The sequence below is a fragment of the Chanodichthys erythropterus genome, chromosome 16, assembly GCF_024489055.1.
Source record: "Chanodichthys erythropterus isolate Z2021 chromosome 16, ASM2448905v1, whole genome shotgun sequence".
Classification (NCBI taxonomy): Eukaryota; Metazoa; Chordata; class Actinopteri; order Cypriniformes; family Xenocyprididae; genus Chanodichthys; species Chanodichthys erythropterus.
This window is the reverse complement of record NC_090236.1, coordinates 2,458,563-2,486,287: the sequence shown is the minus strand read 5'-3', so window position 1 is coordinate 2,486,287 and position 27,725 is coordinate 2,458,563. Positions and strand designations below refer to the sequence as shown.

At 38.3% G+C, this 27,725-nt stretch overlaps 1 protein-coding gene across 1 annotated transcript; it reads left to right on the top strand.

Annotated features, from left to right (window-relative positions):
- The first annotated feature begins 1,149 nt into the window (after window positions 1-1,149).
- dab1b (DAB adaptor protein 1b) lies at window positions 1,150-26,948 on the top strand. Its single transcript, XM_067363121.1, has 13 exons — window positions 1,150-1,216; window positions 10,087-10,226; window positions 12,200-12,298; window positions 14,636-14,767; window positions 14,858-14,977; window positions 17,113-17,151; window positions 19,357-19,422; window positions 20,122-20,178; window positions 22,530-22,643; window positions 24,665-24,764; window positions 25,480-26,019; window positions 26,103-26,212; window positions 26,862-26,948. The coding sequence occupies exons 1-13, from the start codon at window positions 1,150-1,152 to the stop codon at window positions 26,946-26,948; spliced, it is 1,671 nt and encodes a 556-aa protein (XP_067219222.1).
- The last annotated feature ends 777 nt before the right edge of the window (window positions 26,949-27,725 follow it).

Sequence of the window (27,725 nt, the reverse complement as noted above, 5' to 3'; positions counted from 1 at the left end):
TTATTGGTGATTTCAAATTTGATAGCTTGGTGAACAGCTGAACAAGAATTTGTTGTTTCCCCATTCAAAAAGATGGGAGCTGTACTTGCAAGACGGAAATAGCTGCCCGAGAAGCATTTCAAAAATGGCAGAGTGAATTTGCACTCAAACCAAGCAAAAATATGCAATTTAATATTGGATATTTAGTGTAAGATGATATTCTGATGCTTGTTATCACAGTTATCACTCTACAGTATATCTGCCAAAAAATATGGTGATATTTAAATGCTAAGTTTTATGATCAGAGTTCTGTAGTTGTAAAACATATATTGTAATGCAATGCAATACAATGATGATTGAGAGATGAATGAATAAACCTTCCTCAAAAGCCTAATGGATTGTATTTGATACTCATGATTTGTCTAAAAAAAAATTATGTATGGATAATTTAGTAAACCAAAGCTGCTTCAGTCCAGTAAGTGTCCATCTTGAAATATTACTAACAATATATACGTTATTCTTACATTTACTTCATAAAAATCAGTAAAGATTTCACAGCAAAAATGCCTGCAGTTTGAAGGATGCCTGAAGGAGGACGTTTTTACAATTATACTAAAAGGCTTTCAGTTCGACTATTGCTTAGAGGGCAGAAATCATGTAGTAGATTGTGTGCAATACTTTTTTTCAGTTGTGATTACCTTAAAAATTTGTGTACCAAATATGATAGAATATACTTTATACAGTTAGAGAAAATAGAGAAAAAGAAAATAGGGTAAATCCTCTCAAATCAGAAATGTGGATCGTAGTCGTTCATAAGTCAAATGGGAAAATATTTTAATTTCAGCACATATATAATTGCAACATCGGTACAATCTGTGATAAAATACCTCTTCTATTTCTATCTCTCTCCACAGAGTGACAGCCAAGCAGTTTGGATGCAGACTAAGAATAATGAAATAATGTGAATGCCACTGGATCAGCTGCAAACACAGAGGAACACTGTTAAATTGTATGCAGGAAAGTACAGGAGAAATATAGACAATCGCACTAACTGGACCAGTTCCTTGTGTTGTGGACAATAATGCAGCATTTTGAATTTGCCTCAGATGACTAGAGGATACTACAAGATAACCATCTCCATGCTACTGAGAGGAATAGAGACACAGGAGGATGTCAACAGAGGCAGAGCATCAAGCAGATGTCAAACTCAGTGTCAAAAAGGAGTCCAGGAGAAGAGGTCAGTTCAGAGGCTAATGACATTAACTTTAAGAATTTCTTTAATGGCATTGTGCAAACATTGTTCCACCACAGTCTGTTGTCTTTCCTATCACGACCTATTAAGGCAAACATTCCAGCTTCTGACTCGCTTACTGTGTATTATCTAAAAATATTTCTCTCACCATATTTGCCATGCTGCACACATAGCGTCTGCAAATGGGGAGCTTGCGAGCACACTTCTGAAACCTAAAATGATAAACAGAACATCCTATGGTCTCGTAGACTTAACGGACACACGCACGTGGCAGCCATTGTAAGTCCACAAGACCAAAATTTCATAGAAGTGTGCCATTTGGGATTTAGCCTAAGTGAATAACTTAAATACAAACAGCTATGATGATAGTTAGTGTCCATGGTTACAGATTAGTGGTAAGGAAATCAAGGAACACAGGAACTGAAGAATTACAAATTAAAAGTCCATGAACAAAACTAAACCGAACATAATGGTGACAACTCTCTTACCACTATGTGATTACCCATGTTGTTTAAAACCTGCATGACTTTCTTCTGTGGAACTCCCTTTTCCATACTCTATAAGGTGACCAGAGGCTGTCAAACTCCAAAAACTCCATAACAGTATCATAACAGCAACATCAATTTAACATGTTTTGGGCAGCTTGGATCATGTACCTTTCCCGCAGCAGCTCAATCTGTTTTTTTTTTTTCTTCTTCACTATTTTTAGATGCATTTTCATAGTAATTCGTTATTCAGTGCTGTAATTTGACGTGACTGGTAGTAGGGCACGATTAATCGCATGAGATTGTCATGCGTGTCTCATCAGTAAAGCCGGTTCTGTGATTAGCGGTAAATGTCCATCACCTGCTTTCAAATGGAGCGGCACTTAATATACAGAGCCATAGTTCGCGGACAAGCTAAGCAATATTGTGTTCATAATCGAAGGCGATTCATCTGCGATTATGAACGTCCGCGAACTACGGCTCTGTATATTAAGTGCCACTCCATTTGAAAGCAGGTGATGGACATTTACCGCTAATCACAGAACCGGCTTTACTGATGAGACACGCATGACAATCGCATGCGATTAATCGATTAACTTTGTGATATGATCCTCTGTGATATAACCCGCATCGCACAGTCATATGGTCTTAAAATCAACGTGGACTAGACAAAAGTATTGACAACAGACAGATCACTGGTCATCATTCATCTCGAGGGTGACCAAATCAAGTGAGTTCAACAATTTAAATACCTGGGAATGATAGTACAAGAAAGGAAAGTAGCGACTACAGCAGAAATCCACACTCGATTTGGTCAAGCAGCCGCAGCCTTTTTTTTTTCTTTCCTCAAGTGGTGCCTGTGGAAGTGCTCCAACATCCCTATCAAAACTAAGGTTTGCCTCTTCCGGACCCTAATCCTGCCACTTCTTGTCTATGGATCAGAAACTTGGACGTTACTTAAATTACACCTGGCCAAACTTGAGGTCTTTCAAATGCGGTGCCTACGCCAGATTGTATGAGTTTCCCTTCGTGACCACCTTCGAAATGAGGATATTCGCTGTCAATGTGAACATCAGCCGACGGTCAAGGAGCAGATTCAGAAATGATGATTGCAATGGTTTGACCACATCTGTAGATTGACTGACAGCAGGTTACCATACAAACTCCTCTGGTGAAATCAACCTACCTAATGGAAAGTCCACTGAACAGCAACAAAGAAGATATGGATCAAACATGTCAATGATGACTTGAGAAAACATCTACCTGGACCCCAAGGAAAATGTCTTGTAAACGAAATTCGACAAACATTTGCACCTACAGCAGCGTACAGTCTTAGGAAATTATCCAAACCAAGTGCCAGCTAGAGATCAAAGAAGAAGAAGATTTACAAATGGCTCCTGAAGACATAATGGCGTCATGGACTGAATAATATTTAGTGTGTTTTCACAGGTGCTTCAGACAACAATCACGCTGAGGGCGTTTTCCATGGCATCAGTCCAAGATGCAGTGTTGAGTGCCGCTTTGAAAAGTAACATAACAAGTAACAAGTATAATTGTTTGTTTGCTGTCATGTTTTAATATTGTCTCTGATGAGAGATTCAGTATACCTGTGTTCTGCTCTCACTACCCACAAATGATAAATGAAATGGCCTCATCCTTGAATTTTTTTCCATCTCCATAGCAACTGCTGCTTACCGACAAAAATCCATGTGAAATCTGATTCAAGCACAGAGCTGTCATGATGCAAGCTGCACAAACACACACATAGTAACTTATGGCAATTCTGGCAGAATGTCAAACTTTTATTAAATGAACACGGCCTGTGAAATAATGGTAACAAAAAATGGCATTCTGGGTTGAGCACACTGAGACACTTTCATCAATGTTCTTTAAATGTTTAATACATGCAGTACACTTGATAAATGGGTGAAAATTTCTACTTGGATTAGGGAAGTAGTCTAAGTGGTAGTCTTGGGCATCATTAGCATAAATTGTGAAGCACCTTATAAAAAAGCAGATGATTTTCACATTTTCCATTTTAATGCTGTCCATACTTGAATGTGAAAAGGTATATATACAAACCCGATTCCAAAAAAGTTGGGACACTGTACGAATTGTGAATAAAAACAGAATGCAATGAATTGGAAGTTTCAAATTTCAATATTTTATTCAGAATACAACATAGATGACATATCAAATGTTTAAGTTGAGAAAATGTATCATTTTAAGGGAAAAATAAGTTGATTTTAAATTTCATGGCATCAACACATCTCAAAAAAGTTGGGACAAGGCCATGTTTACCACTGTGTGGCATCCCCTTTTCTTTTTATAACAGTCTGCAAAAATCTGGGGACTGAGGAGACAAGTTGCTCAAGTTTAGGAATAGGAATGTTTTCCCATTCTTGTCTAATACAGACTTCTAGTTGCTCAACTGTCTCTTTATGATGCGGCAAATGTTTTCTGTGGGTGAAAGATCTGGACTGCAGGCTGGCAATTTCAGTACCCGGATCCTTCTTCTATGCAGTCATGATGTTGTAATTGATGCAGTATGTGGTCTGGCATTGTCATGTTGGAAAATGCAAGGTCTTCCCTGAAAGAGACGACGTCTGGATGGGAGCATATGCTGTTCTAGAACTTGGATATACCTTTCAGCATTGATGGTGCCTTTCCAGATGTGTAAGCTGCCCATGCCACATGCACTCATGTAACCCCATACCATCAGAGATGCAGGATTCTGAACGGAGCGCTGATAACAACTTGGGTTGCCCTTGTCCTCTTTAGTCAGGATGACATGGCATCCCAGTTTTACAAAAAGAACTTCAAATTTTGATTTGTCTGACCACAGAACAGTTTTCCACTTTGCCACAATCCATTTTAAATGAGCCTTGGCCCAGAGAAAACGCCTATGTTTCTGGATCATGTTTAGATATGGCTTCTTTTTTGACCTATAGAGTTTTAGCTGGCAACGGCGAATGGCATGGTGGATTGTGTTCACCGACAATGTTTTCTGTAAGTGTTCCTGAGCCCATGTTGTGTTTTCCATTACAGTAGCATTCCTGCATGTGATGCAGTGCCGTCTAAGGGCCCGAAGATCACGGGCATCCAGTATGGTTTTCCGGCCTTGACCCTTACGCACAGAGATTGTTCCAGATTCTCTGAATCTTTGGATGATATTATGCACTGTAGATGATGATACCTTCAAACTCTTTGCAATTTTTCTCTGAGAAACTCTTTTTATACCCAATCATGTTGCCAATTGACCTAATAAGTTGCAAATTGGTCCTCCAGCTGTTATATATAATATAATGTATTTATACATTTAGCAGATTTTATTTTATTTTTAATTTTGATATTATATGATATTCATGTGTTTAAATAATGCATTTTGTAAACACTGTTATGTGTTAGAGCAGAAGTCACCAATTAGTGGATTGTGGTCCAACACTCTAACGGTTGATATTGCCCACAACCCATTGCGAGGCAGGTGTGTTTGATCAGGGTTGGAGCTAGTGGATCTCAAGGGCCCTAGTTGCCCAGCCCTGCCCTGCCCTGCCCTGCCCTGCCCTATGGATTCTACCCACATTGTGAATCAGCTCTCATTAATTCATTTGTATTTATGGAACCAATTAATATTTATTAATGCAACCAGTCTTGTGTCCAGATGTAGCACATGGTCAGTTGGTGACCCCTCACTCTGAGAGGTCCTCAAACCTGTCAGGCCTCCTTTGATCAAATCAGAATATTCAAGAACCACTTAGTGGCAACAATCTCCCATTTATTTATCGTGCATTTCTTGCTTACAAGGTCAATGATTGCGTTAGTGGGGTAATGCCTAATTCTGATTAATATTCCTGTAGACATGATTAATCATTGTGCTATTATGCTAAAGAGCTTTGAGCTATGCATTAGAATCCCAGACACACAAAGCTATATTAATGTTGGAAATATGTCAGACATTAGAAATTACTATAACTTCTATTTATCTATTTAAAACATCTCCTTTTTCTGTTCTTATTTGTGTTATTTTTCTATTCTTGTGTTCTTATTTCACCTCTGCCCCTTTCAAAAAGTTTTTCAGATGAAAAAAAAAATATATATATAGTAAAAAAATGTCACAAAAAAGTGTATTAATTTCCAAAAGACTAAAATTATGATTTTATCAAAGTTTGATAAAAACATGGTTTCCTATTTATGTATCCTAACTGTCCTAACTTCTCTTTGGAACCCAGCTTATTAATTACAAAAAAGTGCTGAATATTCTGCATTGAATATGAGGCATATCTGGTCTTTTGTCTCTTGGGGGTTAAAAGGTCAATGAGTTTCTGTGTCAGGCCTCCAAAAACTAAACAGCCTCTTGACAGATTGGGGTGTCTAGAGAGTCTCTTCCTCCTCCCCATATGCTGCCATCTGTCTTGCTCTCACCGAACTGTTGAACATTTGATGGCTGACACATGGTCCTTTAGGAAATTCACTGATCTACTTTCATTACAGCGGAACCAATAAGATTATGCATTTTCCTGTGAGAATAGAACAAAAAATATTGAGCAGAGCGGTTTTATGTTTCAGTTTTCAAACCATAACAGTTAAAGGTTTATATGCTTCAATGATATATTTATTATTATATTTATCAGCATATTTTTGAAGACACCATACTGGAGCATCACCATGCAACTGTTTCATTGTGATTCATTGTGACACACAACTTCTTGTATTCTGCCAAAAACGTGGTACTTTGAAATGGCGTTTAAGTGAATTTGCTCACACCAATAATTTGTGGTTAAGACATTAAAAACTTTTTTCTTTTTTTTTTGCCTAGGAGTCTCTTAAATAGTCAAAACCCTTGACATTGTATGAGTCAGAAAAAGGTGTATTATATAAATATTGATGCAAGAAAAATACAAAGCTTGACATTTTCACAGCTTTGTCAGCAGCCTTGTCACCTGACCTGAATACTGTGCGCTGATTCACTAAAACTGACTTCAGTTTCTGTACACAAACAACAAAGGCGCTTGTCAGTTACTGCTGCAAAACGTGAATTTGCGGATCCTTGACAGTGGACAATACCAGCTTTTCTGACAAAATGTATTTAGGGTTCAGAACATGCTATATGTGGAGAATAACAGACAGCAGTCAGTTCATTTTTTTAAAAGTAGCATTTATCACTTTTTGCAAATGAACTCTTCATATGCAATTGGCTGTTCTACCTTTTCTCTGGTGTAATTTAAGTTAAATTATCTTTTTATTATCTATTAACAGAATATGTACTGGATCAATTTGGTTAGCAGTAGAACTTGCATTAAATATGTTTTTGATGCTGAGCTGTTGCTGTGCTGTAAATGTGTGGAGCTCTTCTGAGTGTCAGTGAGATTTTTGTTTACTGTCTAAAGCATTGAGAGTAGCATATTAAATATACATTTAGAATAATTCATTTAGCAGACTCTTTAATCCATAGCGACTTAAAAGCGACATCTCAAACAATTTGTCAATAATATTCACAGTACACAATGCTTGGCTTTGGCATTAAAAGTATAAACTATCATATAAAGTTAGATGAGTGGAACAGGTAAGGGTTTTGGAAAGCGACCTCACAACCAAGAGCTGCTTGTTCACTGACCGTAACTTGCGGGAGGGAGCATACACTTGAATGAGTATAGGAGGATGTGGCAGTCCTAAAGGCCGGCATCAAGGTTTTACATTTGATGTGAATGCTGGTGAAGCCAGTGGAGTGGGACCAGGAGAGGTGTGACTGATTGAGGCTGAAAGAAGACCCTTGGATCATCGGCTAAGGCTTAGTCATGCTTGCCAGTAGGTCGGCCAATATAGATTTCTAGTAGTCCACTCTTGAATTTAGTAAAACTTGGACAAGGAGCTGCACAGTGTACTGAATTTCCTGATGTTAAAATTGTGAACCTACAGGACTAGGCTATTGTTCAGATGTGGTTAGTATCCCTGCAAACATGCCCCTGTGTGGCCCATGCTGGCTTTTTGCGGGCACAGTGGGCTAGGGCCAGCCCACACCAAACCTAAACATGCGCAGTGCAGGCTTGCCCAGACAAGGCCCACAGCTTTGGGCTCACTGCAGGCTCTCTGTGGGCAGCCCACACTAGCGAACTGCCCACATTAAGCCCATGATGGCCCAGTGTGGGCCAGCCTGTTCGGGCCCAGAGCAACTTTTGTACCTTTGGCCCATGCAGGTTTTGTGTAAGCAGCCCACTTTCGTTTCCCATGCTCTGGTTGTATTTTTATACAGCATTTTCTGTTGTCTTAAATGACATTGAAATTTATGTAAAATTACAAAAATAATCTGTAATTAATACAATTACAAACAGTTGGATGATAAAACAGTCAAATGACTGGCATTAAAGTAAAATCTCCTTATTTAAATAAAGAACTACATATGATCTGCATAGTAGTGATAAGAGAAACCAAGTGATCATATGATCGACCTTTATGATTGTAATCAGTGAGGTTATGGAAAGGGATTAAGAATACAAAGTACCAAGATTGTTGTTAACAGTTTGAGGGGGCTTGATGTTGCTGATTTAATTCTGGTAGTAACAGAGGAAAAAATGTAATGCTTTTCCTAAGCTCTGGAGACTAAGTGGTGAATCTCAGATATCTCTCATTTTAGTATCAATAGTGATGTTTCTCCTAAAATTCCTCAGGAGAAATAAAAATAGTTGACTGTTACAGAATAAAATTTCACAGAAATGGGTTATCTCAAGCTTCAAACCAAAATAGACAATCATGATGACAATCTCTCACTTGTACCAATTAATCACTCTCTTCATTAAGATTGATAATTTGCAGTGGAGCCACACTCCAGTTTCATCTCCCCTCAACCAATCATCTGCATTAGCTAGATGAACCCATGCAATTGGGTCGTTCCCGGCTCTCCAGAGATGAATGGCAATAAAGAATTCACTTGTGCCTATACTGTGGAGAACCTGGCCATTTCCTTTCCTCATGCCCAGTCCGCTCAAACAGTTTGATGAGTGTTCTCATTCCTCCTCATAAAAGCAGAAGTCCTAGTATGACAGTCCTAGTATTCTCAGAACATACTGTAGAATGATTACTATTAATGCTCTCATCGACTTGGGAGCTGCAGGCAATTTTATAGACTTTTCTCTTTGTGAAAAATTATCTCTCATATCCACTCCCTGTATGCCGTCTGTGTCTGTTACGAACTAGATGTTTGGCCATTCAACAATGGTGCCATTCAACGCTTCACTCAACCAGTTTCACTTCAAATTGGGAGTATGCATCATGAACAAATTCAACTTGCTTACCCCTGGCTGGCCAAATATAATATAATCCCCCAATCACCTGGACAGATGGAGAAATCACCAAATAAGGGAACAGCCTGTTTCTCCACCTGCATCAAAACCATCCAACCTTTAAAATGTAATCTCACCAGTCTTACTCCCACACCGAGCCTAGCTAACTCACTGTCCGTTTTCTAAACCTTCATGAATGACGTTGAATCAAAGTATGATTGTTTATATTGTTGACATCCTCATCCATTTAAACAAATTGGAGTCCCATATCAAACTTGTACAAGAGGTTCTACTTCGCCTAAAAAAACAACCAAACAAACATACATTGCAATCGCTAAAGCATCATTTTACCGCAGCCCCTGTACTCCACCATCCTGATCTATCCCAAGCCTTCTTTGTAGAGGTAGATTCCTCCAACATTGGTATAAGGGGGAAGCCCTTTCTCAAGGCCACGTCAACCCTGAGAAAATGTACCCATGTGCCTCCTACTCACACAAGTTAAACCCAGTTGAGCAGAACTTTGATGTAGGCTATCAGAACTTCCTGCCATGAAAGCAGCTTTAAAGGAATGGCAACACTGGTTGAAGGGTGCTGAACATCCTATCACCATTCTGACTGTTCATCGAAATCTAGAGTATCTAAAAACTGCAAAACGAGTATATCTGCCTTAGGGTTTTGAAATAGGGTTTTGCATGCCTGACAACACCATTCAACTCTGCAAATGGACCTTCATTCTGTCTCTGAGTCTGCATCCAACGTCACATCAGAAAATATTTTTAATTCACAAAATGAAAATATCATAAATAATAAGCATTTACTAAGTAAAATGTTAGTTGATGAAAATTGTTTCTTTGTCCATAACATTTCTGTAATGGCAGCCAAGATTCTTTTAAAAAAAAGGGGAATTTTGCCAAGACTTTGTCACAAGGTTGTCAGAACATATTACACTGACCAAAGTATCACATTACCATAAAATGATGTATGTGCACATATGCATAATGAATATTCCAGGATAACACTCTCTAAATGGTTACAAGATTTATTAGCTTAAATGAATTACAGTCTCACTCCATCTATCTCTCTTTTTGTGTAGGTCAGGATCGCAGTGAGCAGGCTCTGATTCAGCGCTTCAGAGGGGATGGCATCAGTTACAAGGCCAAACTGATTGGGATTGATGATGTGACGGCCACACGTGGTGACAAGCTGTGTCAGGACTCCATGTTGAAGCTAAAGGTAAAGTTTCCTCATAGCAGTGGAAAGTGTGATTGCTTGAGAGAAGCTATGTTAGGATATGGAAGACAGTGGAACAATGCTGGAAAGCACATTAGTAATTGTTAATGCAAACAAAGACAACTCTTGGACGAATTGAATGAAATTGTATTATATAAATATTATATTATGGAATTTTTTTTCCCCTTTTGCATTTGAGTCATTGCTTATAATAGTTGCTAGTGAAGCGTTTGACGTTGTTATTTTCCTATGGCTGTAGAGTCATAAATCAGTAAGCTTTGGTGTTTGGCTCAAAAACCTGGCAGCAGAAGAGCACCTATAAACTGCTTTGCAAGTTTTTTATTTTTTTATCAAGTCCTACTGTGTGGTCCTGCATTTATAGACTTTCTTGGGTAAGACGCTTCAGTTTTCTAGACTTCCATCTGTTGCTTTGATCTAGATTTTCAGCTATAGTGGACAGCAGGCATGAGCACTCTTTCCCACTCATCCCTGTGGAAAAGATTCATGCGAGTATTTTCCGACTTCTGTGAGCAACATAATAGTATCCCCCTTGTTGAAAAAAAAAGCATCCCCTCTATAAAGCCACCATCCCCCCCTTACCATCCCCTTTAGATTTGCAGTGTTATGTATTATGTAAAAGTTATCATGGAAATGAAATTTTAAAATTCTCTGTATGATAATTTACAAACTACAAATAACAGCGATTGACCAATCAGAACTCAGTATTGTAACGCGCTATGCACAGTCAAGCCAGAGCTCTGATTTAAGCAAATTTTCATTTTTCATGCTTGTTCAGAAAGATCAGGAGATTGGTTCAAGCGCATCTTTTGACGTTCTTTAAAAAGAAAAGAACAGAAGGTATGATATTACTTTGATTAGTGTTTTAAGAAAACTCTTTTGCTTTCGTTTTCAACTCAACATTTCTATTCAGGAAAACCAATCAAGGAAAACATTTGCCTTGAGCAACTCCTAGTGGTCATTAAATAAAACACAAAGGAAAAACTAGGCAGACCAACGATTTCACTACTTCTGCCAAAAATAATTTAATGAATAACGTCTATTTTTCTACTCTTCAAACCAATAAATAAAAATATTAAAGGTACAATAACACCCCCTTGAATTTTTTTTACAATTCGACCTCTGATGATGTTCCTTGACAGTTGAACTCAATGTAAAAAGTATTGTTTATTGCAGTTAAGTAAAATCAAGTGTTTTGCTTGTTTGTTTGTTTTTTTTGGATAGAGTGTTTTTTTTCCTCCAGATTGTTTCAGATTCATGGTTTCTTCAGTGTGGTTTTATGTTGTTTAGGTTGAAAAAAGATTCCAACAATTTTACCACAAAGCCATAGATTTTTAGTATACTGAATGTTCTGGGTAGCTGGTTCTCAGCTGTCAGTAAATAATAATATAAGCTTCAGTATTCCCTATGTTCTTTTCTCAGTGCTGAGGACCATTGACATTGGAAGCCATCCACAGTACATTCAGAAAGTATTCAGACCCCTTCATTTTTTCACATTTTTGTCACATAACAAAATGTGAAAAAAAAGTGTCTGAATTCTTTCTGAATGTACTCTATGTATATATTGTAGTCAAGTCACTGAGCATTGTCTTGAGACAGATCAAGGTTTCAAACTTGCTCCAAGTGACCATGCAGTGTGCTTAGAATTGATTATTCAACACAAGGTGAATACAATGAGAGAGTCTGCTTCAGACTTCAGTCATGATCTGTTTCTTTTCTGCCCTCAGATGTCTGAGAAAATTAGCAAATTAGATACATCCCTTTCAAATGTTTAGAAGTGCTGAATGAGTAACAAGAGTGACCTTACATATTATGCAGAACACTATACGCAGAAACCCACTATTCAAAGTATGTCAACATATTGCTAATAAAGTGAGAATTTACCTTTACAGTACATTTTTATCCACGCTTGCTTGTAATTCTTCTCATACTTATTTTTTTATTGTTTATTGCTACAGGGAATTGCTGCCTCAGCACGGTCAAAAGGGAACCACAAACAGAGAATATTCTTGACTGTGTCTTTTGGTGGAATCAAGATTTATGATGAGAGATCAGGGGTAAGAGTATTCTAGAAGTGTATTCTAGTTTTATTAGTGTAAATCCTATATCTGTTTAACCCTAACCCTTGTGTCAGATAAACACTGCTCTAAATGTAAATATAATTTCTGATATCTGACAATTATAAGCAATATGAACACTGAATATTAGCATAGTTGTGATTCATCTGTAGGAAGGAGACAGCAGGTAATTACAGCCATGCTAATATTCAGTACTACAGTACGGAGCCCCGGACATGACATGCAGGAAAAAAATAGTAGGCTAAATCATGCACATGATTTATAAATCAAGGAAACGAATTAGTAGCTCATGCGCACAAATTAGTAAATCGAGGGAACGAAATAGTAACTTGTGCGCACAAATTAGTAAATTGAGGGAACGAAATAGTAAATTATGTGCACAAATTAGTAAACTGAGGGAACGAAATAGTAACTCGTGCACGCGAATTAGTAAATCTAGGGAACATAATAGTAAATCATGCACACAAATTTGTAAACCAAGTGAACGTAATAGTAAATGGTTTGCACAAATTAGTAAATCGAGGGAACGAAATAGTAAATTGTGCACACGAATTTGTAAACCAAGTGAACGAAATAGTAAATTGTGCACACAAATTAGTAAATCGAGGGAACGAAATAGTAAATCGTGCACACAAATTTGTAAACCAAGTGAACGAAATAGTAAATTGTGCGTACAAATTAGTGAATCGAGGGAATGTAATAGTAAATCGTGCACACAAATTTGTAAACCGAGGGAACGAAATAGTAAATCGTGCGCACAAATTAGTAAATCGAAGGAATGAAATAGTAAATCGTGCGCATGAATTAGTAAATCGAGGGAATGAAATAGTAAATCGCTTGCTCGAATTAGTAAATCGAGGGAACGAAATAGTAAATTGTGCGCACGAATTAGTAAATCGAGGGAACGAAATAGTAAATCGTTTGCACGAATTAGTAAATCGCTTGCTCGAATTAGTAAATCGAGGGAACGAAATAGTAAATTGTGCGCACAAATTAGTAAATCGAGGGAACGAAATAGTAAATCGTGCGCATGAATTAGTAAATCGAGGGAACGAAATAGTAAATCGTTTGAACAATTTAGTAAATCGAGGGAACAAAATAGTAAATCGTTTGCACAATTTAGTAAATCGAGGGAACAAAATAGTAAATCGTTTGCACAATTTAGTAAATCGAGGGAATGAAATAGTAAATCGTGCGCACAAATTAGTAAACCGAGGGAACGAAATAGTAAATCATGCGCACAATTAAATTTTTTTTCTTGCATGTCGTGTGGGGCTCCGTACTACAGCACAATCCTAGGTTCAATTAAAAAAAATTTCACTTTTTTCCCCCATGCTCTTGCATGTAGAACTACTTTCTTATGCACATGGTCAACCCTACTGGTCTAGACTTCACAACAGTCCGTGGCCATCATTTTCTGTTTCTCCTCTTCATGATGCACTAAAAATGAACTGCAGTCAGGCCAGTCAAGCACACACACTGTCTAGAAAAAACACAGTGCTTTTGCACATGCAAATTGATGCATGGCATTTAAATGGAAAATGGCATATTTTTATGTTGTAATTTGTGTAAAAGAATAAAGCAAGAACTGAATCCAGACAGCAAGCATTTAATGCATGGAAGCATGTGAACTTTTCATCTCCAACTCCATAACTGAACTAAACTACATCTAGTCTCCCTCCATGTTCCTGCTCATTGGGTTACACTGCCATCTAATGATCATTCACAGAATCACAGTAATTCACACAACACATACTGAATCAAAGGTATGTTAGCAGGTAGATTTTTTTCCTTAGGATTTTTAAATGCATTTATGGTGAAGTTTCTGCTACAAACATTTTGTGTAGATGTAGGCATGGGCAAGGGTGGGCTGTGTGTTGAAAAGGGAAAGGAGTAGACTGTGACATTCAGCTGCAAAATAGCACAATAATAGATTTTTTTTTTTTTTTTTTTTTAGATTTTTTTACACAATGTATATTACATACATAAAGGCTGCTTCAGTCCATTGTGGGCCAGACACAGTCACATGAGAAATATTTGCGGGCAGTGCATAGGTGCCTGTAGGTGCCAGTGCATAGGTGCCTTTTTGGTGCCACAGACTTCCTCTTCTTCAGCTTCCGCTCATGTAATAACTCTCTCCACTCCAGTGTCAGAGTACTCCTTTCTGAGCAATGTTGGGTGGACTTGTGAACAGAGACTCTTTAAAATTCAAATGTAAAATTCAACTTTTTTTTTGCATGAACTGGTAATATGAAAATGGCCTTGTTTTAGTAACTGTTCATTACATAATGATGTGATAACATCCCCAATCCTCAGGTCTTACAACACCATCACTCAGTACACGAAATCTCCTACATTGCAAAGGACACAAGGGACCATCGCGCCTTTGGCTATGTGTGTGGGAAAAAAGGCAACCACAAATTTGTGGCAATCAAAACAAGCCATTCGGTTTGTGGTCATAGACCATAATATTTCTAAAATAATATTGCTTGTTAAAAGCGACACTATTTTTCTTTAACCTTAGTTATCCTCTTGTAGGCAGAGCCAGTTATACTGGACCTGCGTGACCTTTTCACCCTTGTCTATGACATCAAACAGAGGGAGGAGTCACAAAAAAAGTCTCAGAAGGACAAGCACTGTGAACAAGCCATTTATCAGGTAAGACCTTGAACTAAGTTCTTCAAAAACATTATTCATAAATTGCTGATGACTCTTTGTGGGTTGCCAGAAACAACTGACATATAAATCAGATAAATCCTAGAATCTCACATATGAAATAAAAATCGTTCAAGAGGGTGTTTTGAACAGCAATTTTCTCTGCCACAATTGCTGTAATTGCGGATTCCTTTAGAGAAAACATTGACAACTTATTGAGATCCATCCATTTCCCAGACACCTTGATCTTTGTAGTGTCACAGGGATGCTGGAGCCTATTGGGCCGCAGGCAGGGAAACACCCTGGATGCATGGCCAACTTATTGAGATTTATCAAAGTTTACAACTCCTTTTAACTAGACTACATGTTGAACAACTGTTCCATTGTTTGGATTGTATGCCACCATGTTGAAAATACAAAAGAATATGTTTTCATGTAAATTATGTTTACAGCAGCAGCAGATGTTTCCGTTTCAGTCACTTATAGGATTAGTTCACTTTCAAATAAAAATTTCCTGATAATTTACTCACCCCCCAGTCATCCAAGATGTCCATGTCCTTCTTTCTTCAGTCGAAAAGAAATTAAGGTTTTTGATGAAAACATTCCAGGATTATTCTCTTTACAGTGGACTTCAATGGACTCCAAATGATTAAAGGTCAAAATTAGCTTTAGTGCAGCTTCAAAGGGCTTTAAATGATACCAGACAAGAAATAAGGGTCTTATCTAGTGAAATGATCATTTTCTTAAAAAAAAAAAAATACAAATGTATATGCTTTATAAACACAAATGATCGCCTTGCAAGTGGTTCCGCCATTCCGCCTTTCGTATTCTTCAAAAAGCTTATGCTGTATGTCCTACGCCTTCCCTATTCAACTTACAGAATGAATGTGGCGCCAGTTCCGTTTTTTCCATAAGTAGAAGAGGGAAGGTGTAGGACATACAGCGCAAGTGTTTTGAAGAATACGGAAGGCGGAATGGCGAATTCTATTGAAATCCATTGAAGTCCACTATAAGGAGAATAATCCTGGAATGTTTTCATTAAAAACCTTAATTTTTTTTTCGACTGAAGAAAGAAGGACATGGACATCTTGGATAACATGGGGGTGAGTAAATTATCAGGAAATTTTTATTTGAAAGTGGACTAATCCTTTAAGTCACTGATGATTTTGTAGAGGAGAGGAAAAACAAGCTGTTTATTTGCGGTTTTTACAACTAATGAATTAATGATACACGGATATTCTACCAACCAGGCCAGTTAATTGCCCTATATCAGCTATTAATGATATCAGCTATTGATGATTGAATAAAAGATGTGGCAGATCCAAAATCTACCAACTCCCTTGTGAATGGAGAATGGACCTTTTCTTTTTCCAGAAGTAAGAGTGGTTTGCTTATGATGTTTTTCAGTTCCACACACTCTCAGAAAAAATAAATCAAAATTTTTTCCTTTAGGGGTACAACAGCTTGTCACTGGGGCATAACTTTTAAAAGGACAGCTTTGTATCTTTTTACCCCTAAAAGGTGCACCTTAGAATAGCAATACGTACCTTAAGGTACTATTATGAACCTTTTAGGGGTAAGTAAAATACAAAGATGTCCTTTTAAGGGTTATGCCCCAGCGACTAGCTGTTGTACCCCGAAAGGTAAAAGTTTTGCAATTTTTTTCACAGAGTGTATGTTTTGTTTTTCTATAATTTCATTTATAACTCTTTCTCCACCATTGATGGAAATTTCTGGCAATCCATGTTTTCAATGTTATACAGTAGGGGGTGCTGTTACGCATCTTCCAAAAGAGTACAGAATCTGTGAAGCACCAGCAGAAAGTGATAAAATCATTGCTTATGCAATGTGACATTAAACAACATAGAAGTCAAAACTGCCTAATGTTATTGGATGTAATGTCGACCCAGGACAAGGTATAGGACTCTGAACCTTTGGGGGTGTTGATGGACTTGATCTACTCTACTCTATCAACTTTTTTGTTTTGATATATTGCATGTTCAGATATTCATACAACAAAATATTCTGGGAAATATTTGTAAAAATAGTCAAAAATGCTGGCACTGGCTTTAAAAAAAAAAAAAAAAAGTTCAAAATGTACTTCCAATAATGCCTGTTTTTCTTAATGACTGACACAGACGATTCTGGAAGATGAGATTGATGATCCAGTCTATCAGGTGAGTGGTCGCCAATCTCAATTACCACATAACCTGATTTTATTAAGAACTGACATTCTATTTGATTTTATTATCATTTAACTCCTCCATTTAAGTGTTGTTGATATTGTTTGCAGTTGATGCTTACAGAACTTCTGTTAACCATTCAGCTCCTGTCATTGGCAGTGTATTGATATGCAGTCATGTTTTGTGGTTCTGTGTATATGTTCTACTGAGAGTCATAAACAGCCCCACTGGATGTACTTTACTGATATGTAGAACCCAGTGCTCACTCGCTCACACTGAATACAGACAACTTTAACCGTCATTTAACCATCCATATTTTATCTCCAAACAGAATCCCTTAGATAGCAGCTCAAAATTGATTTAGTTAAGCTTTGAAGCATTAGCACCAGTTTTGTGACGGAAAAAGTCCAGTGTAACTGTTGAAATAGTAATTTTCTGGATGTTATTTTTGCATTGTTATAAATTAAATGTATATTATTTTAGATTAGGCCTATAATATTATCAGAGAAAATTCTCCTGCCCAGGAGACTTATACCGCCCATACACTACATGACTTCCAAAGTTGTTGTATTGCTATTTGCTTTTTTTGCGCAACAGTCCATCTCCACAGATGTCAGTTCCAATCAAAACTTTGTATCAAATGCAGGTCTAGATATTTAACCTGCTAAATATCTTTCATTCATGTGAACAAGCCATGATTTGCCTCTGATTTCAAGATTTTGTTGGTGATCACTGTTAACTGTTGGCAGTCAAGGCTAACAGTGTGTAGTGTGTGGGCAGCATTAATGGAATTGTCAGTTAAGTATCAAGTTCTCATGTTTTTAGATAGATTTCTCCTAAAATTAGGAGAAAAAATATATGCATACATTAAGAGTATAGAGATAATATATATATGTTATGCTGATCAGGCATAACATTTTGTCCACTGACAGGTGAAGTGCATAACACTGATTATCTCTTCATCACAGTACCTGTTAAGGCAGGAACACAGAAAGCCGACGGTCAGCCGTTGGGCAGTTTGTCTTCATCGGCCGACTAAGTTTTCTCAATGTGTTCTGCACCGTCAGCTGAAGTTAGTCCTCGTTGGCTTTTTTTCAGCCGATTCGACATGTTGAATCGCTTCGGAGTTCGTCGGTCCGTCGGGCCATCTGATCATTCTGATTGGCTGTTCAGCTACTGCCACCTGCTGGTTCGGAAAGGCATTTCATCTTACGCAGGCGCAGAATGGACATGCTACTTGGTCGTCGGCTGTCGAGCGTTGGTTTGGTGTGTCAGGCCAACTTTGGACACAGACGCTGCTGACGTGAGCCAACCCCACAGTCTGCTTTCGTCGCCACTAGTTGGTCGGCTTGGTGTGTTCCTGCCTTTAGTGGCTGGGATATATTACGCAGCAAGTGAACATTTTGTCCTCAAATTTGATGTGTTAGAAGCAGGAAAAATGGGGAAGTATAAGGATTTGAGTGAATTTGACAAGGGCCAAATTGTGATGGCTAGACAATTGGGTTAGAGCATCTCCAAAACTGCAGCTCTTGTGGGGTGTTACCGGTCTGCAGTTGTCCGTATCTATCAAAAGTGGTCCAAGGAAGGAAGATTGGTGAACTGGCAACAGGGTCATGGATGGCCATGCTCTTTAATGCACATGTGGAGAGAAGGCTGGCCCGTGTGGTCCGACGAGCTACTGTAGCTCAAATTGCTCAAGAAGTTAATGGGGCTACATATGGAGCTGCATAGCCGCAGACCAGTCAGGGTGCCCGTACTGACCCCTGTCCACCGCCGAAAGCTCCAACAGTGGGCACGTGAGCATCAGACCTGGACCACGGAGCAATGGAAAAAGGTGGCCTGGTCTGATGAATTGAATTGAAATCAGGGCTGTTTTGGCAGCAAAAAGGAGACCAGGAAGGTGGTCATAATGTTATGCCTGATCAGTGTTCTGACTTTTGATCACAGATTTTGGTATTTTGGCATCTCTTCTGAAAATGGGAGACTTGTGAGATGAGAAGTAGGAGAAACAACAGAAAAACAATTAAGAAATGAATGAGATATTGTTGATCTTCTATCCTGTGGAAACAAAAAGGGCCAGCCTACAGTTACAAAATAATTTTTATTGATAAATAGTCAGCAATGAATGTTCTTAGTGTTGTCTCTGTCTGATTAGTTCCATATGGGGCCTTTCTCATTTTCTTTCCCAACTCCTTGTAGTACATTGTGTTTGAAGCTGGACACGAGCCCCTCCATGGCCACCAATCAGAGGAGAGCGTTTACCAGGTACTTCCTTGAGCCACTCCCCTCTTTGCCCACACCTCTACAGATAAGGGCTGCATCCGAAAACCTAGGTAGCTGTCTTGCTGCCTCGCTGCCTTTTAAGACAATGACTTGTATGGCAGCGTTTGTGCATGAAGGCACCTCACAAAACTGATTTTGGACAGACAGCGTAACAGTTTAATTAATGATCTACAGCAAAATAGTGTGAGCTTTGGTGAGAATTAAACAAATATTTAACTACAGTAGTAATTTCTAGCTAGAAATCACATCAAAATTGGAAAATGTTGGTCAAAATCTAACATTTATACACAAACTGACCAGCAAACGCAACTTTCGGATGCCATGTTTATTTTTCTAGCTCAACTGTTACAGAATGGACGCACATGATTGTGGGATATCAAAGGCAGATAAGGTTACATCTATGCTTCCTTCAAAAATCAAGACATGCCTTGATGCCTTCCTACCTTGAAATGTGTCCTAAGGCAGCAGCATTTTCCAGTTTTCGGACGCAGCCATAGCATCACAAAGAAGGGGAATCTAAAAACTGTTTGTTTATAATATTATCTCCCCAAATTAAAATGTTCAATAATCTGTCAGTTTAAAACGTATACTCAAACATACCTGCAATAGATGCAGTAAACATATAATGAAATATTAATGAAGCACCGCAGTGGCCTTGTGTTAATTTACTATAATTTTTAGGTCCCCACAAGTCATCAGAAAGACGGGATCTATGATGTTCCAAAACACCATATGACTGTAGGTTCTCTCATATCTCAAACATTCGCTCAACCTCCCAGTCCCTTACTTCCATCAAACAAACCTCTCAGTGTTCTTCCCCATTCTTCATTTAAAGATTTCAAGGATTAGTTCTGAATCCCATAGCGAATTGAAAGCGAATGCTGTACTAAAATATTTCTTTGTTGTTGTCCACATTGTGAGTCTTTCGGTATTATTTAAAGTAGCAACATTATACAAGGGAAATGGATGAGGGGAAAATAAAACAGAGGTTTGTTTGGGGGGTTCACCTCTAGTATGGATGTACTGCATGGATTTTGAAAAAAGTTAATGTGACAATTGCAATGCATTAAAGGTTACACTTTATTTCGATAATCCACTTTAGATATTCTACTAACTAAGCAATAAGTCAACAAACTCTCATTTATTTGCAACTACATGTCAAATGACTCTCATTAGAGAATTAGTAGGCTGTTAGGTTAGTAGAATAAGATAACATGTATTTGCAAAATTACTTATAATAAAGTGTTAGCAGATATTAAGCAGACAGTCTACTAATACCCTGACTGCTAGTTGACATGTAGTTGCAAAGTTACATAGTTACTAGAACGTCTAAAGTGGACTATCAAAATAAAGCATTGCCTGCATTAATGACAAATATTTTTAATAAAGTTTTTTTTTTGACCAAATGAAATAAAGATGATTGGCTTGAACAACAAAAAAAGAGGGATGTCTTCCTAAAATTTCTAGAGGTTATTATTTTATAACAATCTTATGGGGAAAAAAAATTGAAGATCCACGCATACATTGCAAAATCCCAGATAGATCTATAAAAGTCAAAACAGAGCATTGCTTTCACCAGATTGAATCCATGTTAAATGATTATCAATCCATTTCACAGAGTGTTATTGCTTGTCTGTTCATTCAGTCGGAGCCTATCGAGTGCCTGGAGCTTTCTTTGCATAAATCTTCTGCAATGTTTGCTCACATGTGCCAAACATTGATCTTGCTTGAATCTTTGAACACCTGTGTCTTCTGGTGTGATTTGCTAGCTTTTCTACAGAACATGACCATTGTGTTGGTTTTCTTTTTTTCTGTTCTGCATACACATTGGGTTCTGGTTAAGTGGTCATCATCCACCTCATTGATTGTACCTTCTGTTTTTTTTTTTTTTTTTTTTTTTTTTTGTTTTTTTTTATGTTTGTTGACTGATCCCCTTCAGTTGTTGGTGTCATTCAAATGTCATCATTATCCTCATTGAAACCTTCCCTTGTTAATCACTAGAGCATGTGTAGTAGTTACTGTATTTTAGGGAGCCCCTAAAGGGACCTTTGCAAAAATAAAAAATACAGACTTTATTGTGTGCACACGAGAAACAAGAAACTTTTCACGTGAGTACGTTTTTTTTTTTTTTTTTTTTTTGCGTGTTCACATGTTACAATTTCCGGTTCATGTATACTGTCTATAACCTATTTCCTTTGTGTGTCACTGCCATTTAACTATGAAGAAAATGAGAGATGTGCATTAATTAATAAAGCTCTATTAGCTGAAAATTTGGTTTGTTAAGGCAGTATACCTCTAATATCATGGGCTTATATCCACTTGCATCTGTGTCGGCTGAGAAATGGGCTCATGGTGCAGTACGGCTGTGTGCATTGTCCTATTTGCCAAGTTTGAGCCTCCATAAAAAAATCTGATACAGTGCTCAAAATTAGTTTTTTGTTTGGACAGTACATCATATTTCAAGGCCTTATGTCTGCTTTAATGAATTTAACTTTGTGGCAGCCAAGAAACCGCACCGTGAAATGGGTTGTTGGTGCAGTAGCTCAGTGTGCATTGATGCTAAGTTTAATGGTTCATAAAAAAACATTGGTAGAGTAAAAAGTGAAAAAAAAAAAATTGGATTTCATTAGGGCAGTATATTTATATTGTCCAATATAAACCTTTAACGGCCATTATTGGTAGAGTAAAATATAAAAAGATTTCGTATTTCACACGATAAAAACACCCTTTATTAAACCACTTTGTTGGATTTAATGCATTTTGATTTTCTTAATTCAGTTCTAACAGCGCTTATTGCAAGCACAGCCATATACATAAATGACTTTAGAAAGCATTGCATTATATAAAGAGGAGTTTCACTCTTAAAAAAATGACAAACGCATAAGTTAGCTTTTTTTTTTTTTTTTTTTTTTGCATTTGTCCCTTTATGGGCTCCATAGTATTTCCACTGTCAAAGCATTATTTCATTGTTGATCCACTAATGGATTAATAACTATTCCATTTGTGGACTGCTCTCCTCAGTGAGCACTAACTCAAAATCAAGAAGTATTCTTTGAACTTGTGCAGATAGTTGCAGTTATGTGTTGTAGAATGCCTTCCAGTATGGCTTTATATCTCCTTTATCTTTCTCCCTGACTGTATTGCAGAATATAAACCAGTTTGATCTTTTTGGTGACATGGCCACCCCCCCAGACATCCTTTCAGTAAGTAAACCCCAGGAGAAAAATCAACCTTGTGGTCAGTCTCACTTTTAATGCAAACTGATTAAATTACATATTTTAATAGTACCCAACTTAAAGGGATCGTTCACCCAAAATGAAAATTCTGTCATCATTTACTCAACCTCAAGTTGTTCCACAGCTGTATGAGTTTCTTTCTTCTGCTGAATACAAAAGAAGATATTTTGACGAATATGGGTAACAACAGTTGATGGGCCCCATCAACTGTTTGGATAGGCTGGGTACACACCACAAGATAATCGGGCTGATTTTGGTCCGATTTCTCCCCTTCCAACAGTCCTAGGTAATCTTACGATTATCTTGATGGTTCTACAGATTATCTTATCAGATTTTCCTGTGGTGTGAGGTGTGTTAAGAGTGACTGAATCTGTTCGTAAGAACATCGGAGGCGCCCTGATCGTGAATCGATCAGAAATCCTGATGTGTGGGGGGAACCCCGAGGACAAACACGCGCAAGCTCTGGAGATTATCACGTGAAACGAAACAATATCCATCAGAAAGCGAGCTGACAGAAGCATAACGAACGCAGTTATGGCGCAGTTTAAACTTAAATGGATTTGGACAGCAGAAATGGAGGATCAGCTTGTCGATTTGTGGCAACCGTACGAGTGTTTATACAACCTGTCCTGTAAAACAGTGGTTCCCAAACTGGGGGTACGTGAGGTGACAAAATGGGGTACTCGAACAAATTGCTGAGTAGTTCATTTAATTCTACCTTAAAATAATATTAAAATCGAGCATGTATTTCTAACTGCCAAAATGTAGTAAATCCAGTACATTTAATCAAATGACCTCATCTTTTGCAGTCAAAAATGACTCTATCCACACAAGCAGCATGCATATGGTAGATTGCATGCAGAATCTGCTGCCTTAAATCGCGCTAAATTACTGTCATTCTCGACAATGCACCTTTGTAAAAGTGGGGATTCAGCACTTACTCGCAGGAAGAACAAATATAGACAAAGATAATGGATTAATTTTGATTTAAGACTCAAAACTTCTCCGATACAAAAACATACCTTGTGTGAGTTCTTGTATGATGATAACGAGCAAGAATGCATTGTTCCCAAATATATCCACATGACTGCAAACGTGACATTATTATACAACATGTAAAAAAATAAAACGTAAATTTTAAACACAGTACTGTCACTATTTTGCAATGAAATAATAGCAGCAGAACTACAACACACATCTGTGTTTCGCAAACAATTCTGCGGCTTTGAACGAATCGGGAGAGTCAATGATTCAATGATTCATTCACTGCCACTTGCTTCGTTACTGAATGAATGACTCGATGACTCTTTAAAATACTATTTAAAAGTTTTACTTATCATTGCATATTTCTCTATTGAAAATTTTTTATTTAAAACAGTATTTAATTTATAAAGTTATTCAGAAAGGTAAAAAAATGCACTGGAAAATCAATTAAGGGGCCAAATATGGGTATGTGGAAGGATGGTAATCCGTTCAGGGGGTACTCCAAGCTAAAAAGTTTGGGAACCACTGCTGTAAAACATACCAAAATCATTCCAAACACTATCAACACAATTTCTTCCTGCCTGAAGTCTCGAGATTTTGCGAGATTCCTCTTGTTCACAGTCGGGACTCTGTGACAAAGACAGCACACCACACACAAACAGATTTTCTGTAGGAGCAAAATGGTTAAATCTAGGATTTTTTTGTCCTCATGTTTGTGGTCTCACATTTTGAAAATCTTATAAGTTTTCAAAAAACTTTTAGTGTGTACCCAGCATTACTGACATTCTTCAAAATATCTTATTTTGTTTCTTTTGAAAAAAAACCAAACAAACTTTATTAACATTATAAGTGAATCTCAAGGAACATCATAAAATAAAATAAAAATAAATGAAAATTCTGACTATACATAGTGTATTTAATTTAAAATTAGTAATATTTAATAAAAATATTTTAATAAATCAAAATATCATATATAACCAAAAATGTCATCAATTTCATCACAGATGCCAGCGTCGCCTGCTACCACACTGGATCCTGGAAGGAGACGACGTCAACTCCGCCCAGAACTCTTTACCCATTTTAGCCCACCGGCTGTGCCCTCAGGTAACCTATAGCAACTGCCATTTTCTATTGAGAGTTACTTCGTTCCTGTCACAGTTCCCCTTTCAGCTTTTCCCTCATACTCTCCATATTCTATTCACACACAAATAGTCCAGGGATATCACTCAAAACTACAATTCCCAGCATTCCTCCTGCTTATCACCTGCACTTAGTCAGCCATCATCTGCACCTGATCAGCATGCTCATCGCCACAGTATTCAAGCACACACCTCAGCCTCAGTCATTTGTCTGGTCTATGACTTGGACTACGGAGTACCTACCTGACTACCTGAGTTTTTTACCCTCTGAGATTTCTCCAAGATCCGGTCTCCTAGTTCCCCCATCTATTCTCTATCTCCAGCATTCCCGCAATCCTTCTCAGAAAAAGACATAGTTTGTTATTCATTCACTCTTAAGGCAACCAAAAGGTGTATGTGGATATACTTACCATTTGAAGTAATCTCCTCTATCTTCATCTGCAAACCCAAGAACTGAAGCATTATATTTGCATTGCTCATCGGTTGTTGTATACTCGCCTGCTTTGGACACTGTTCAATAAAGCGTTGTGTTGTTATTCATCCATCTCGCTCTCCCTCTCGAGTCTGATATCTCCTGACAGTTCCACTGTAAAATGTATTTTTCACCAAAGTGCAGCCATTTATTTTAAAATCAGTGCTAATAATGAAACTGGTTCTTAAAGGTTGTTCTTGTTTCTCAGGTTATATGACCATGGGTGCTATCCAGGCTGCTCACTGGACCCAACAATCATTTGCTACCCAGGCTACTCAAATGGCCTTCGGGGTTCAGGCACCATTGCAGGTGGCCCAGATGCTTCCTGGAGGCCAGCCTGTGATTTGGGGTCAGGCAAACCTCTTCCACTCTCCGGCCACTGGCCAGCAGCAATGGGCATTTGTACCAGCCCAGACAGTTGGCATGGGGGCGCATCCAATTCCAGCCGCAGTGCTTCAGGGTCTTGTCCCCATAGCTGCCATGCGCCCCCACTCCTGTGAACCTCCTGAGGCTTCGTCGAACATCATGAGTCCTCAGCACATTGTAGATTCTAGCCTGCAGCAGAGTGAATCTAAGCATGCCCTAAACAAGGACCCCCAGGAGGAATCCATAGCAGTTCACATTTGCACAAGCAAACACGACACTGTACAGCCCTCTGGGAAAGAGGAAATGGACTGCACTGCTGAGCTTGATTTTTCACAGATGAAATTGACTTCAGGGTCATTACCACTATCCTCAACTGACTCCTGTGAGTTCAAAACACTACGACCAAAGATTGAGATTTAGCATGTGACATGCATTATTCTTACTCATTTGATTCCCTTTCCATAGGTGCTACTCCTGGTCCTGAGCAGGAAACCATGTCCCCAGCAGATGCCCCTTCAACAGAGCTATCACTCTTGGCTGCAAAAGACAGCTCAGTCAATGAGCCAGAAGATTTGGTAATGGTTATGTTTGTTTTACAAGAGATTTTTTGGTAAAACTTTATTTTGATGGTCCTCCTTAGACATTCTGTTGACTATAAGTAATGTTGCACCTACATGTCAACAAACTCTCATTAGAGTATTAGTAACATGTCTGCCTAATATCTGCTAACACTTTATTGTGATGGTCCGACAACAGACATCATACTCACTATAAGTTGCTTTGCAAGTACATCAACTTATTCTACTAACCCTACCCCTAATTGTCTACAAATACTCAATTAATACTCTAATGAGAGTTAGATGACATATAGGTTCAACGTTAGTTCAACTATAATCAACAACATGTCTAGGGTCTAGTCGGGCCTGTGTCTTCCCGGCTGGGTTCTCTTCGGGTTCGGGTATGAATTTTTGGAACCGTGAAGACCTCTAGTGTTCACTGCCATAGTAACCTGTGCTCCATGTCTTTGTTCTGAGTAAAGGCACAGGTATACTTCATTTTCCACATTCGGCTCCATCTTTCGCACAGTTGTGTCCGCACATCTTTCAAAGTATACTCCACTGTGTTATGGCCATATCAGCACGGCTGTGATTCAGCTATTTTAAGGTTTTTTTGTTGTTGTTGTTGTTGCATTTCATCAGTCGTGCCATTCTCTCTTTCTTACAGGAGGCCTGTGCTCAAACTCTCAGCACTGATGAGAAACCACCAGATGCTCAGATAAGCCTTCCAGACTCTTCGCAGCTAGATGCATAAGGGAGATATCTTCTGGGTTGGTTTCCTCTCTTCCTCACTTCCTTCTTCAAAATAATATCAAGGGTTTCCAATCCTCCTCCTGAAGGGCCACTATATTGCAGAGTTTAGCTCTAATCCTAATTAAACAAATGTGGAACAGTTAACAAAAGTCTTTAAAACTTATAGGCAAGTGTGTTGGGGCAAGTTGTAGCTAAACTCTGTAGGACACTGGCCCCAATAGAGCAGAATTGAACATCCCTGTTCTACACAAGCCTATGTGTTGAATGCCACATGCTGAAACATCAACTGCATCAGTATTGCAAGGAGTGTAGGCTGGGGTTTCTCAGCCCCACCCTTCATTCTCTGTTGCTGTTGCTGCAGATTATTCATAGATGCTCAGTGAAGTTTGGAACAGTCCCAAAGCTGCATCTCAGTTCAGTGCAGGCATGAGTGGGGTATGCCAGTGAAATGCCAGCACTAGACACGAGCATGAAATGCCAGCACCCCTGGGCCTAGACAAGATGACTGATAACCCATGACACTCTTTCAGTCTCCTTCTGGGGATATGTCAGACCTAAAATACAGTGACACAGGCTGCCAGATTGTGTAGTGCACTGGACAGTCTGTAGAAGGTTGTAAATCCAGAAAACCAGGATTCTATGAACTAGCAGACAGATCAGGTTAGATTAAACCTACCTGCCCAATAATATCAGAAGGGAACTACTGTAACTTGCATGCCAGTTATAATAATAGGCTGTATTTCACCAAGACTCTCAGTTTGTGCTTGATAAAGCGAAG

What these genes read in the sequence shown, in the direction of transcription:
- dab1b (XM_067363121.1), top strand. Translation starts at nt 1,150, where the DNA reads ATGTCAACAGAGGCAGAGCATCAAGCAGATGTCAAACTCAGTGTCAAA. An exon ending in AAAGGAGTCCAGGAGAAGAG is followed by an intron (nt 1,217 to 10,086) that starts GTCAGTTCAGAG and finishes CTTTTTGTGTAG; the next exon opens with GTCAGGATCGCAGTGAGCAG. An exon ending in ACTCCATGTTGAAGCTAAAG is followed by an intron (nt 10,227 to 12,199) that starts GTAAAGTTTCCT and finishes TTATTGCTACAG; the next exon opens with GGAATTGCTGCCTCAGCACG.